The 13145-nt window shown below is 40.7% G+C and overlaps 1 protein-coding gene across 1 annotated transcript; it reads left to right on the top strand.

The window, feature by feature from the left end:
• The first annotated feature begins 428 nt into the window (after nt 1-428).
• Nucleotides 429-12874, top strand: wdr5 (WD repeat domain 5). Its single transcript, XM_076284656.1, has 14 exons — nt 429-603; nt 2051-2184; nt 2625-2733; nt 2962-3035; nt 3214-3303; nt 5575-5664; nt 5894-5977; nt 7177-7232; nt 7419-7465; nt 7594-7669; nt 8564-8597; nt 8801-8875; nt 8991-9078; nt 10410-12874. Exons 2-14 carry the CDS (start codon nt 2104-2106, stop codon nt 10508-10510), a joined length of 1005 nt encoding a protein of 334 aa, XP_076140771.1. The 5' UTR covers nt 429-603; nt 2051-2103; the 3' UTR covers nt 10511-12874.
• Nucleotides 12875-13145: the final 271 nt, after the last annotated feature.

Here is a 13145-nt window from a genome sequence, read left to right as displayed (position 1 = left end):
GGGTCAGTTCCTTTATTGATGCGAAGAAGAAGAAAAAAAACCGAGAACAATAATACAAATGCCAGACATAATCATGTTGGTTCAAGTTGACCTGTCGATTAGGGTCTTTAGAGCCATAATTCAAACAGACTGCATTTACGTTATGCATGTGAAAACTCTGAAACAGATGCAGATCACATCAGTTACACGATCACATCTGACTTAGGTTATTTATTTTATAAAGCCTACATAATGCATTCCATTTATTTTGTAATGCAAATTTGGATTAATTTATATCCAACCACAGAATTCAGAGGCGTCAAGATCATGGTCAAGATGCAAAGATGCAAATGCAAATCATGAAATACATTCGTTCCTTCTCGCTCTCCGTATTCCCCCCCTCTGTTCCAGAATTGAACCACTCATGCGCACAAGTGGTCGAACACACTGCTGCCACATTCCCCGCCTGAGGCTGAAGCCGAAAAGAAGTGCTCATCCGCTTCTACTTTGTACAAAACAAAGCGAATCCTTGCAGAAATTATCGTAAAATATTACCTAGATCCACCCTCCCCTTGACACAGAATAAAGTACCTACGTGACGTTTGATCAATCATCGGCCCGACCGTGAGTAGACTTGTGTTTTATTGTTTGAATGGATTATGGCAGTGCATGTGGAAAATGAAAGAAAATATTCAACGTTACGTTAACTTCGGACGTTATCGCAAGGTTAGCAGTTGCTACTTTGGCTGGCTGGCTGGCTAATTTCATCACTCATTACATGCTGTGTGCATTAAACAGGTGTTAATGTCGTTTTACTTCAGATAACAAAGTTACATTTAGCTGGTCAACTACACCTTTCGGTGAAGTTAATGAATGCTATCTGCCGAGTTAGCTATAGTAGCTATTGACGCTTCATTTCCATCACCAGTGTTAGCTTGATCGGAAGCTTGTTAAGTCTGTACAGAAGGCCTGACTAAGCCAGTAGCCTAGCCAATCTTTGCTAAAAAAATTTTACATGTTTAACACTTTGTTTTTTAACCTACGCAACCACATGCGATATATTTGTAAATTATTTGTCTCTAGATCGCAACGTTAGTTTGAATCATTTTCCAACACAACCGACGATGGATGTAGAGAGCTAGCATAACTGCTGTGCACGGTGGTACCGACATTTGCTTGCTATTCGGTAGTGCTAATGATAGCAAACGTGTGGCTAACGTTATCTTAGACCAGTGATGTTAGCACGACAGCTAGCTATCCTAACCAACGTCATTTGAGGTTTCAAGATTAAATTAATGCATGGTGACATTTTTGTGACTTAACTATCTGAAGTGGGTTTTTGAAAGTGCGACATTGCTGTCAGTATGTGTATCTAGAGAGGGTTATTTTGATTCATGTCAGTGACTTGTAGGTTAGCTACAAAACGTGGTAAGCTCCAGGTCTTGCTAGGTTAGGGCCAACGTTTAGTTGCCAGTGCGAGTTTGTTTGTTTTAAACATGATGGCATCATCTTTATTTGGGTTGTATGGTAGGAGGGCTATACTTAGGCCTTTGTTGTTGTAAAGTACTGTTATCTGGAGACTTAACATGGCTTTTGTCTGTTTGATACACAACTTGTTAGTGGCTAAGACGTTATGGCGATAACGTTGGTGGTGGATGAAAATCTCAGGTGAAGCATGGTTGGTTTGCGTATTTGCTTTACCTACTATCCTTTACTTGTAAAGGTAAATTCACACTGAGAATTAAGTGTAAGGTTGTAGTTGTGATGGGTAATGTGATCACTAATGTGTGAGGTCTAGGTCTAAGGGTCTTTAGACATGACAGCTACAGTATCTGGATCCATGTGAATTCCATGTCCCGTTTAGTGTCAGGGTTCCCATAAATTATATCCAAGGATAATGGCATACTATACTGAGATAGTCACATTCTTTAACACCCTTTTGGTATGGGACAAATCTTAGGCCTAGTTTGTAAATTGGGAGGTTCTAGATAGTTCTTATTTTGTCTTTTGTCTTTGACATAATCACTAAATGTATGTGTGTGTGTTTGTGCTGTGTGGTTCTTTTTGGCAGTCTGGCTGACGTGGAACCAGTTCCAACAAACCCATTCTCCCCGCTCCATCACCATGGCAACAGAGGAGAAGAAACCAGACACCGATGCCACTAAAACACAGTCGACATCATCTGGCTCTGCCAGCCAGAGCAAGGTACTAAATTCATCTCCACCTGTATGAGTATGCATCAGGGCAAACACAAGGATGCGTCCACCTTGCCATTGGTGAATCTTAAGGTTGTGTAGGCTGTTTTCCTACTTTGACATGCATGTAGTCAATTGCCTAGCTGTCAGGGAACCTTGTGAGTTTGCCAGGAGATTGGTATAGTACCTTAGGGTTACTTTTAGCATATCAGTTAATGGAAAGAAATCTGTAAATGTGATATTGACAAATCAGAATTATGCAGTTGTGTGAAACTCTTAGGAGTCCAGCAAGCTTATCTCTAAGGTAATCCCACACACACACACACACGCACACCATACCTGATTTTTTGTTATCATGAAAGGGCAGAATTCACCTGAATGCAAAATTAGGTACAGAACCCTATGAAACATGTCTCCTATGTCTTACCTTCCCTTCTTTCACCCAACAAGTCGGTGCCGGTGAAGCCAAACTACACCTTGAAGTTCACCCTAGCCGGACACACCAAAGCAGTCTCCTCAGTGAAGTTCAGTCCCAGTGGAGAGTGGTTGGCCAGCTCCTGTGAGTATACAATAATTCTTTCTCTTTAGGACCAGAATTGGATACAATTTGAGAAGTAAATGATTTTACCGAAACTTGCTACTTGCTACTTCATTCTTTTAAAAAAATCCTTTTGTCTAGACATGTCATTTCTGTCTCCTGGAATATTTCTTACCTGCACATGTATGCAGTGCAAAGGGAGATTTTGTGAGAATTGTTTTATTTATTATGTCACTTTAATTTCAACAGCTGCTGACAAATTGATCAAAATATGGGGGGCATACGATGGGAAGTTTGAGAAGACAATATCTGGACACAAACTTGTGAGTTGATTGTTGGTTTTACTTTCACTTAACCTCTTTTATTTTTCATGATGTCTACATTTATTATTGAATTTGTCATTCTAACCAATTGTTTAGATTTTTGAAAAAAATGCTTCATTCTGTTCTCTGGTCTTGACTAGGTGTTTAACATATTTGTCATTCAACCTCTCAAATGTAGGGAATCTCTGATGTGGCCTGGTCTTCTGATTCCAACTTGCTGGTGTCTGCCTCTGACGACAAGACTCTCAAGATCTGGGATGTCAGCTCGGTAAGAGTGGTGTGTGTGTGTGTGGCAATCTGTTGTTAATATTATGCCATCCTTGCATTCTTAGGCTGTTGTGAAAGTGTTTACTTGGGGTTTTTGGTACCGAAGATGTTCACTTCCAGGGTTGGAATTGCATAGTGGCCATGACAGCCATGGCCATTGTTGCCCCCTGCGTTGGCCATGATGCCCCTTTAAAAATTGGAGGTTCACAGGCCACTGTTGCCTTGGTGCCCTGCATGCCTACTTCCCCCTTCTTTCCATGTTTTGCTTTGTATCCGACTGATGCAGCGATTTTAATTTGTAGCCTATGGCCTGTCAAAATAATCGTAGCATTCACAGCACAAATGAATTTAGTCTTTGATGCGGTGGAGAAAATATATGGTATGTCGTGTTAAAGGAACACGCCACCCAATGTCAGTAGTAATATATGTTCTTACCTTAACTTTCACGAGTTGAGTCATACCTCTCCCGTGTCGGTACGTGCACTCAAACGCTCTGGTGCACGGCGCGAATGTGTTAGCATGTTGCTATGCTAGCGGGCTCAGACGTAGCCATAGAGGGAGGAAGTTAGCAGTAATCAAAAACATCCACGTTTTCCCTACTTAAATACAGTATATTATCAGAATAAACAGCTGACCTTACCAAACACAAAGGTGTAAAGCATTCCCCTGTACAATTAGCCGTGCCAGAGTAATCCGGTTTTGAAATTGCAGCAAATTTCTACATGCATGTCTCTAACTTTGGGCTTTAAGTTTACAATGTGCTTAAATTGTTTGATACATGATTTCATAACAGACCAAATACAAAATAAATGTTAAATATAGCCTAGATATCGGTAAATATTCAAATCAGATGATATACTTCTGTATAATTCTGTGTAAGCCAATATGTCATGTTTTTATAATGTTTCATTAATATACAGGTCTACTGCTGTGAATAGGATAAATCCAACTTTGATCATTTTTATGTAGCCTACTGTAGGCTATTGTTAACTTTGGCCTTTAAGCCAAATATGCCTGGTCCCTAAAATTATGAAATTCCAAGCCTGTTCACTTCACTAGACTGACCTTGGCAGTGTCCGGGACTATACCAGATGAATCTTTCAGAATGGCCAGACATGATGCAGGTTTTAACAGGCAAGAGATGATGTAGCACTGTGGCTGCTTGGAGATACTGATGGAGATATTATTCTTTTTTTGTTGTTGTTTTTTAGGCTAGTTTGTTGCTTAGGGAATGATGTAAAGTTATTTGAAATTAATTGCTATTGTAAATGAGCAGATACTGCTAGGTTATCATGAATTATTTTTGGATCATGTAGCAGATTGCAGGCTTGCTCTTCTTGCTGCTAGCTTTTGTTATTGGGCTGTTGTTAAAAGTGACAGTGGATGCCGTCATGTGCTGCATAATTGAACTATTTTTATCTTCAGACAATATCAAATGGACAGATGTTGGATAACATGCAGTGAGAGGAGACACAACTTGTCAAAAATGTCCTTTTAAAAAGTAATAAGCATAAATAAAATCAAGTAATGGCTGACAGAACCCTTGGGTGCACCTCTCTTGTAGAGCCTCCTTGTTTGCTGAAGACGTTTCTTCACTGTTGTTTGGAAAACATCAACGCCTAGAGAATATGATTGTATTTATCCATCACTGCTGTCTTATCTTAAATTTGTTGTAGTACATTTTGTAGCAAAACTTACTTCCACTGTATCTGATCAACTTGGTTCATACCTTAGATTAGATTCAACTTTATTTTCATTGTGCAGAGTACAAAGACAATGAAATGCTAGTGTATTAGCAGCGACCTTATAAAAGCAGAATAAATATGGTTATGTACTATTAGCAATGTATGAACAACATGTACAGATATGTGCAATGTAGTAGCAGTAACATTATAAGAGAAGTAAGAAGTATATAGTTAGTTGGTTGTCAATGGGATGGAGAGATAGAGTTCAGTATGGAGACAGCCGCAGAGAACAGGGAAGAAGCTTCCTCTGAACCTGCTGGTTTGGGTGCGGAGAGACCTGTAACAGTGTATCAGTGTGTGTAAGACAGGAAAATGGCAGGAGCGAGACAGTTGGGTGCGTACTCAATGATTCCAACTTCATCACTATGGTTACGGTTGCCTAAATTGAACTTAGTTTGAGTTGCCATAGTAACAGCACAACATGGCTTTTTACCCTATGCTGTCAGGCAACAAGTGAGAAGGTGCATTGCGGTGCTCGTTGAGATGCTCTAACCTTGTTTTTTCCACCATTTTTCTCCTGTCTGCAGGGGAAGTGTTTGAAGACGTTGAAAGGCCACAGCAACTACGTATTCTGCTGCAACTTCAACCCCCAGTCCAACCTGATCGTGTCAGGATCGGTGAGTACTTTCACATGTCCCCTCTGACAGTCTGCTTCCGTTACAGTTCTTATTGCAAATAATGCAAAACGCAGACACCGGAACCTCATGAAGACTCATGGAAACTAAATGTATAAATAAGCTATGAATGAATTCACCATTCACAATGGTGGTGTGTGTTACCAGTTACGAGATGGTAAACCATGCACTGTGTGTTGGCACAGGCTAATTTTGTGGTGTTTCCCTCTAGTTTGATGAGAGCGTGAGGATATGGGATGTGAAAACGGGCAAGTGCCTGAAGACTCTACCAGCCCACTCAGACCCTGTCTCTGCTGTAAGTGTTCATCAGATGCTGAGTTGTGATGTTAAGTTGACAGGGGCTTGTTTTTTAATGTCCACTGATCTGATTGCTGTTTGTCTGGTACCTGTTACCTGATGGTCTAGTAATGTTTTAGGTCAGTAACTGTCATCAATGTTACATCAGTGTTTCCCACAGAATTGGATTCAATTTGTGGCGGTAGCTGACTTTGACAACGGGGGGGGTATTAAGATCGTCTTGGTAGTGTAGGTCTAATTGAGTGCCTGTCACTTTTTAAGACGTTTGAGGGAACCCTTGCAATTGTAACACAGTTGAAAGGCTGCTGATGTGTGGATGCAATTCATAACGTTTTCTACATAGTTAAAATAAAGGTTCGTACTTCTCTTTGGGACAAGCACTTTTGAATTTTGGAAAACACTTTTTCATTTACATCGGGATTTTGCAGACATTCAGTGTCAGAGTCAATAAAATGAGCCCTTCAACGAAATTGACAAGCAGCTGTAAGTAGGCTAAGCATGCTAAATTCGACATCCAAACAGTATTCTAACGTTAGCTTTGAGATACTGCTTGATTTCATAACTTAACTAAGTTTAGTCTCTTCAATGTAGCCTACTATGTTGTGATAAGACCTTAGCAGAGTTCACTTCAATGCAGCAGTTTTGAACAAATTTGCGCAGCATGGTCACGATGCTAAGCGGATTTAATAGCAATTTAGCCAGACGTCTTCTATGCAATGCTTCTATGTGGCAACAACAATCCTTCAACAATCGTGAATATTTTGTTAAATGCACATGCAGAGGAGTGGCAGCGGGCTACGAGAGAGAGCGGGGCGGGGCAAGGAAAGGCTGCGTGCGTAAAAAGCGCAGCTCAATGGCAATGCAAGGATTTGACCTTATATTTAATTTAAATTAAATTAAATTAAATTAAACATAGAATATTCATCTGTGGCGGCCGATTTTTATTTTGTGGCGCCCCGCCACAGATTAGTCAATGTATGGAAAACACTGTACATTTTAAGTCGTGAATCACAAAATGCAGTACCCTGTCTTTTACTCGCTTTGGTAAATCCCATGCCATTAGTTGTAAGTTTGGTCCACTTTAAAGAATGACCCTTCATTGAGCAGTTGTGAGGAGCTGGCCACTCTACTTGATTCCCCTATTTGCATAATTGGCTTTTCAAGAGCTAAATCTATTTAGCTGTGAATGTGTTTCAGGTGCACTTTAACAGAGATGGATCCCTCATTGTGTCCAGCAGTTATGATGGCCTGTGGTGAGTCAACTCATTTCTCTTTCATCATACTGGCCATTTTATGGTTTCCAAACAAAATGTTTATTCTACCAGTGGTAACATGAAAGGAATGAACATGTTTAATCATTCATTGGGCAGCTGTTAAGTGGAACTGAACTCAAAAACTGGCTAACTTGTTGACCTGTGTGTGTGTGTGTGTGTCAACAGCCGAATTTGGGACACAGCATCTGGCCAGTGTCTGAAAACGCTAATCGGTAAGAGGCCATTCCCCCCCCCCCCCCCTTTTGATGCTATTTGCCCACCCTCACCCATCCATCACCATATCGATTACAAAATCCCCAGCCCGGATATACCATAGCAAACTCTTTTTTGTTCATTACAGATGATGACAACCCCCCTGTGTCTTTCGTGAAGTTCTCCCCCAACGGTAAATACATTCTGGCTGCCACGTTGGACAAGTAAGTAAAGGGCAAAATTTCATGTTATGCCAGTAAAACCATATCAGTATTTAAAATGCTGCAATTGCATAATTGTGCTTCATTTAAGCTGTCGGTATGGTTTTCCCCCCCCTGATATCACTTGTGTTCATTTCTGGGCTTTCGGAAGTGAATGCAAGTAAATGAGCTTAATAGTTAGCGCTATTGTAGCTATTGCAGCTATTGAAGTGATAGGATTATTTCATCCAAGATCATGGTCATGTTGACCACAGAGCTTCAGATCATATAATACTTTGTTTTTAGTATTATTTGCAAGGTGATAACATTGTGTTTGGAGGATAAACTACCTTTTATTCTTGTGTGTAGCCTCTGGTTGTGGTCATTTGCACACCAGGCATCAACAATGCGACAACAGTATTCTTTCTGTTACCACAACATATCCATCTTTTTTTTGTATTTAGGTAGGCAAGACATCACCAGCAATTCAGACTGAAAAAAAGCTAATTATGGTTTGAAGCTCTTGTTAGCACCCATAAACCAGACTCTAAAGAACTGTGTATCAAGTTGCAGTTTACTTGTGATGGAGTGTTTTGTTACTGTTGTTACTGCCCATCCCTTGTGAATTAGTCTTTGTGATTTCTAGCTTCCTGTGTGTATTTTTGCACTCATTGGTATTGCTTGGTTTTTCAGTGGTGATACTGAGGTGACATAATGAATATAATAAATAAATAAATACAAATGAACCGAAATGGAAATAAAGGATCACATGTATAATCATAAAATAGACTGTCTAGTCTGTGTGTGCATACAGAGCAATACATTGAGCTCTAGTCTCACGCTTATATACTGCAAGATGCTTATGAGTATGGTTTGTCTGATTTGGGCTCAACATTTGCTGTTTCTGTGTGTTTTCAGTACTCTCAAACTTTGGGATTACAGCAAAGGAAAGGTGAGGTTCAGTTTTGCTATATTGTGAACAAGGGCCCCGTCTGGCTGTAACTACACTTCCTTTTGTCATGGACACCTTTATATCAAGTAAAAAAAAAACACATAGTGTTATTGAAGTTGGAAACATTTGTGAAGTATACTGCTAACACTCAGTACATTACCAGTTGTAAGTACCTTTTTTCAAAACTTGTCTCTGCCTCACAGTGCTTGAAGACATACACGGGACACAAAAATGAGAAGTACTGCATATTTGCCAATTTCTCCGTCACAGGTGGCAAGGTATGTGGACTAACCCCATCTCACTCTTACACATTGATTTGGGATTTACGTAAAGAAAAATAGATGGTGCTGCATTCTGTGACATTAACATGTGTCCCCCCCCCTCCCCAATCAGTGGATTGTCTCTGGGTCAGAGGACAATATGGTCTACATCTGGAATCTGCAGACCAAAGAGATTGTACAGAAACTACAGGGGCACACAGGTAGGCCATGAGTAGGCTTGAGATTGATGTGTATTTATTTTTTTTTTACTTTAAGTGACTTTGGATTAAAGGAGAATTCCGGTGTGATATTGACCTAAAGTGTGTTGAAACATGATATTGAGTGTGAACGTATGTCTCATAGCTCATCTCGGCTTGTCCCCTGCACTCAGAAATCTGGCGCTAGTTAGCCGATGCTACCAACAGTTTTTCGATGGGGGTGCTTCGGGCATCGGCCTAGCCATGCAAATAAATCAATGTTTTACACCATTTACCAGGCTCAAAGTAGGTATGATAAGGGATCAGATTCCAAAAATAATTCTGTGGAATTCCAGTTGATGCTACTGGAAGCAACTGGAATTCATGCATTTGCACAGAATTATTTTTGAAATGTGATCCCTTATCATACCTGTTAATTCGTACTAGTCACTCGACTTATCGTGATTAAATTCAAGATAGCGGCATTCGTGAAGGTACTGTCTGTATAAATCGTCTTGTAAATAAACTACCAGTGCTTTTTCAAAGTTCTCAATGTCTCGTTTTAAATGTCAAGGCCCTCGGAGGTCTACCAATGAAGTGTGGAACTACTTTGAGCCTCGTAAATGGTGTAAAACAGTGATTTATTTGCATGGCTAGGCCGATTTCCGAGGCACCCCCATCGAAAAACTGTTGGTAGCATTGGCTAACTAGCGCCAGATTTCTGAGTGCAGGGGACAAGCCGAGATGAGCTATGAGACATACGTTCACACTCTATCATGTTTCAACACACTTTAGGTCAATATCAGACCGGAATTCTCCTTTAAGTCAGGTCAAGTCAAATGCTTCTATTTGTCACATGCACTGTAAGGTTTAACATGCAGTGAAATGAAAAAGGGGTATTTCTGTTCCTCACCAAAATTGTAGTTTATTTTAAGAGTCATGTGTAAATGACAAAAAAACAATGTGTGAAATGCCAGCTACATTTCCCCTGAATTTAGCAGTCTAACTGCCGGTGGGGGAAAAAAACTCCTCCTCAGTCTCCCGGTCTTTGCCTTGAGACAGCGAAGGTGTTTGCCCGACTGCAGCAGGGTGAAGTCTGCCTGATTAATACATGAATGTATTGAAGGCCAGTTGGAATTAGAACAGAGATCACAGACCAATGAAGTTCCTTTGACCTTTTTTTTTCTCCATCTGAGCTTTCAGTTGGCAGTGTTTTTAGTCATATGTCAGACAAGTCCAGACATCCCTGAAAGTCAGGACATTTTTGTTTTCCTATGAGCTATAACTCGGTGGTTTGTTGACCTGTGCTGGCCCACTCTCTTTCTCTTCCTCATCTTTATCTTCTGGCCTCTCAGATGTGGTGATTGCCACTGCCTGCCACCCCACAGAAAACATCATTGCCTCGGCCGCGTTAGAAAACGACAAAACCATCAAACTGTGGAGGAGCGACTGCTAAACTTACAGGAAGCCCTGCTGGGAAGGAGTGCCGATTCCAATGGGCTTATTTTATTTTTATTTTTTTTGTATGTTTCATTTTTTGAGTATATAAGGAAAAAAAAAAACGAAATGAAAGAAGAAAATAAAAAAGGACTTTTTTTTTGTCAGATGGAGGCCTGGTAGATCAGCCAAGGCCAGAGAGGAGCGCATGAGCACACCATGTCCTGAAGCAGTCCGCAATCGTACAACTCTCGTCCCCCACCACCACCTCGTAGCTCCACTAGCTCCTGCACACACACACACACACACACACACGCGCACATGGCTCTCTACAACCTAACGCTTGTGCACTACAACACAACCACTTTCCGTTTCCTTCTCTGTCCCCTGGTCTCTCTCTCTCTCTCTCTCTTGGCCTTATGTACTGTCTGGTGGATGTTTTTTTCGTCCCTTCCCCTTTTCTTCCCCTTTTCTTCCTATCTTTTTACTCGTCCGTCTTTGAGCGTTGCACTTCTCGCACTGCGCCTCTGCAAGCAGCTTCTCGTAGTGATGTCCTGCTTTTTCTCTCCACACAGCAACATGAAGAAAAACGTACTCAAGTCTTACTTACTTAACCCTTTGTATCTGCAGTGACCGCTCTTTCACACACCGTGCTCTGTAGGATTCAGTCTTTGTTGTGTTTTCTTTTTTTTTTCTCGCTCTCTGCTGTGCATGAACTGTGACGGGGTCAACTCACACAGCCATCGAACTCCCACTCCCAGAAGTGCACTTTGTGTCACATTAGGTTACCCTTTTTTTGTGTACTGTTCCTTTAAGTGGTCTTTTTGTTATTTGTACTTTAAAGATTGAAAAAAAAAAGGTTTTATGGGCAGGTGTTAGTTTGAAGAAATTACCAGAAAAGAATTGTAGGGCAGCAGGCCCCTCACACACCAGTATAGATTACGAAAATGCTTTTTAAATGTCAGAATAATAGAGGAAGCCTTGAAACGATCCAGTGTTCAATGTCTGCATACTACAGCAGTTAACCTGTTCAATGGTGCTTACCGTACAGTGAACCAAGGGTGGCTATGACTTTGTCTTAGTAATTGTAAATAGAGATGGCATCAGATTAAAGATTTTCACTCCGGAGTTATTAGTTTAACCTTAATTTATGTTTTCGTTCATATATTTGTACTCAGTAGTGTTTTTTAAAAAAAAGGTTTCTCGGTCGTCTGTATTCTAATCATAACGTCGGCAGCTTTGTGTGTTGGACGCACATGTCGCAGTGTCAGTTGTTTTTTTTTTTTGAATGCATGTTCCATAATTGTCATTTACCACACAATACAGTGAGGGGGTAATGCTGTATATTTTAAGTTCTATGGCAATTTTGTTGTGCACACCTGGCTTGTTGTCCTCTTCACCAAGGGGTATTCAAAGTACGTGGTTTAGGGTCAAAAACAGACAAACTCAAAGTAAGTGGTAAAACTCCCAATATAGGTTTTTCTCTGGTTTCTTTCTCCATCAAAACCAAGCCATAGAGCTACTCTTTTAGGTTTACCAGTTATTCTGAGGTAAACCACGTAGGTGAAATACCCCACCAGTAGTGCATATTTTGAAATATAAACAGCTGCCCGTCACGGCACAGTCCAAGCTAAGAATGCCCTCTCTTTAGATGGGTTGTCACCATGCCCATAACTTATTGGATAAATAATTATATGGCAAGGCTAGCTGGGTATACGCTCCAAGTTCATAAAAAATATATTTAAAAAATTAAGGGAATTGAAAGGTGTTGACCAAGACATTGAGCTAAGACCACATGGCTCATATTAAGACTTCTTTACTTGAGTTCCCCTCACTGAGTTTCTCAATTTTGCCCATGAATGAACCTGGCTTAGTATCAAAGAAAAAACACTGTCTATAGTCTGGTCGGATAGAGCTAAAACTGAAATGAATGATTTCAAAATGTGTGATGTCAAATGGTAGTATATCATAACCAATCATGGGCTTTTACTATGTTATGTGTTACAAAGTTGTTTTGGTCATAAGAGTCAGTGAATGTGTTGTTGTTCATATCTGCAATATCTGCCTTTGAAAGTCAAATATTTACCCCCTTCTTCTGTCACTTTCTGCCCTCTAATCCAGAGGTCATGTAGTTAGTAGTGCAATTGTGTTGAGTTCTTGTCTAAGCCTTTTTGAGGAGGCGACGGTCTGAAGCCGCTTGCTACTGGCTGTCACTCAAGCCAACGCCTCCTCTCTCTGTTGTCATTTGGATTGGCCTGTGGTGCACCGTTGGGCGTGGAAAGAGCTGCATGATCGAGACCTCCTGTATCGCATTCAGTTGCTCCGGACATAACCTGTGACTCAATAAAGACTTTTTTTCTCTTTTTTTACATGTACAGAAACAGCCCCGTGTTGGGTCATCATTGCCTCAAGGGTTTGTGTCCCATTGAGGTTGGCATTGCCTAGTGTGCTTGGGTTTTGATTTCAGAGATGCTGGTGGGATTTTACCCGTTAAACATCCCCAGCACCCAACATGTCTTTGAGCATGTGCCCTACATGCCCAACTGAGCTCATCACACCCTCATGCTTCTCAGTAACCAACACACATTAAGTTAAAGTTCCAGCTTGTTCGAGCCAAGTATTCTTGCAAAGGCAAACAGCAATTGTAGAGTATC

The sequence above is a fragment of the Alosa pseudoharengus genome, unplaced genomic scaffold, assembly GCF_046254945.1.
Source record: "Alosa pseudoharengus isolate Yale_2024_CS ecotype anadromous, Long Island Sound unplaced genomic scaffold, YU_APseudo_1.1 YU_APseudo_1.1_scf_14, whole genome shotgun sequence".
Lineage (NCBI taxonomy): Eukaryota > Metazoa > Chordata > Actinopteri > Clupeiformes > Clupeidae > Alosa > Alosa pseudoharengus.
The sequence above is the reverse complement of the archived record's forward strand: the minus strand, read 5'-3'. Positions and strand labels throughout refer to the sequence as shown.

Coding starts and splice junctions, on each gene's coding strand:
- wdr5 (XM_076284656.1), top strand. CDS start 2,104: ATGGCAACAGAGGAGAAGAAACCAGACACCGATGCCACTAAAACACAG. Junction 2,185..2,624: donor GCTCTGCCAGCCAGAGCAAG/GTACTAAATTCA, acceptor TCACCCAACAAG/TCGGTGCCGGTGAAGCCAAA. Junction 7,670..8,563: donor CTGGCTGCCACGTTGGACAA/GTAAGTAAAGGG, acceptor GTGTGTTTTCAG/TACTCTCAAACTTTGGGATT.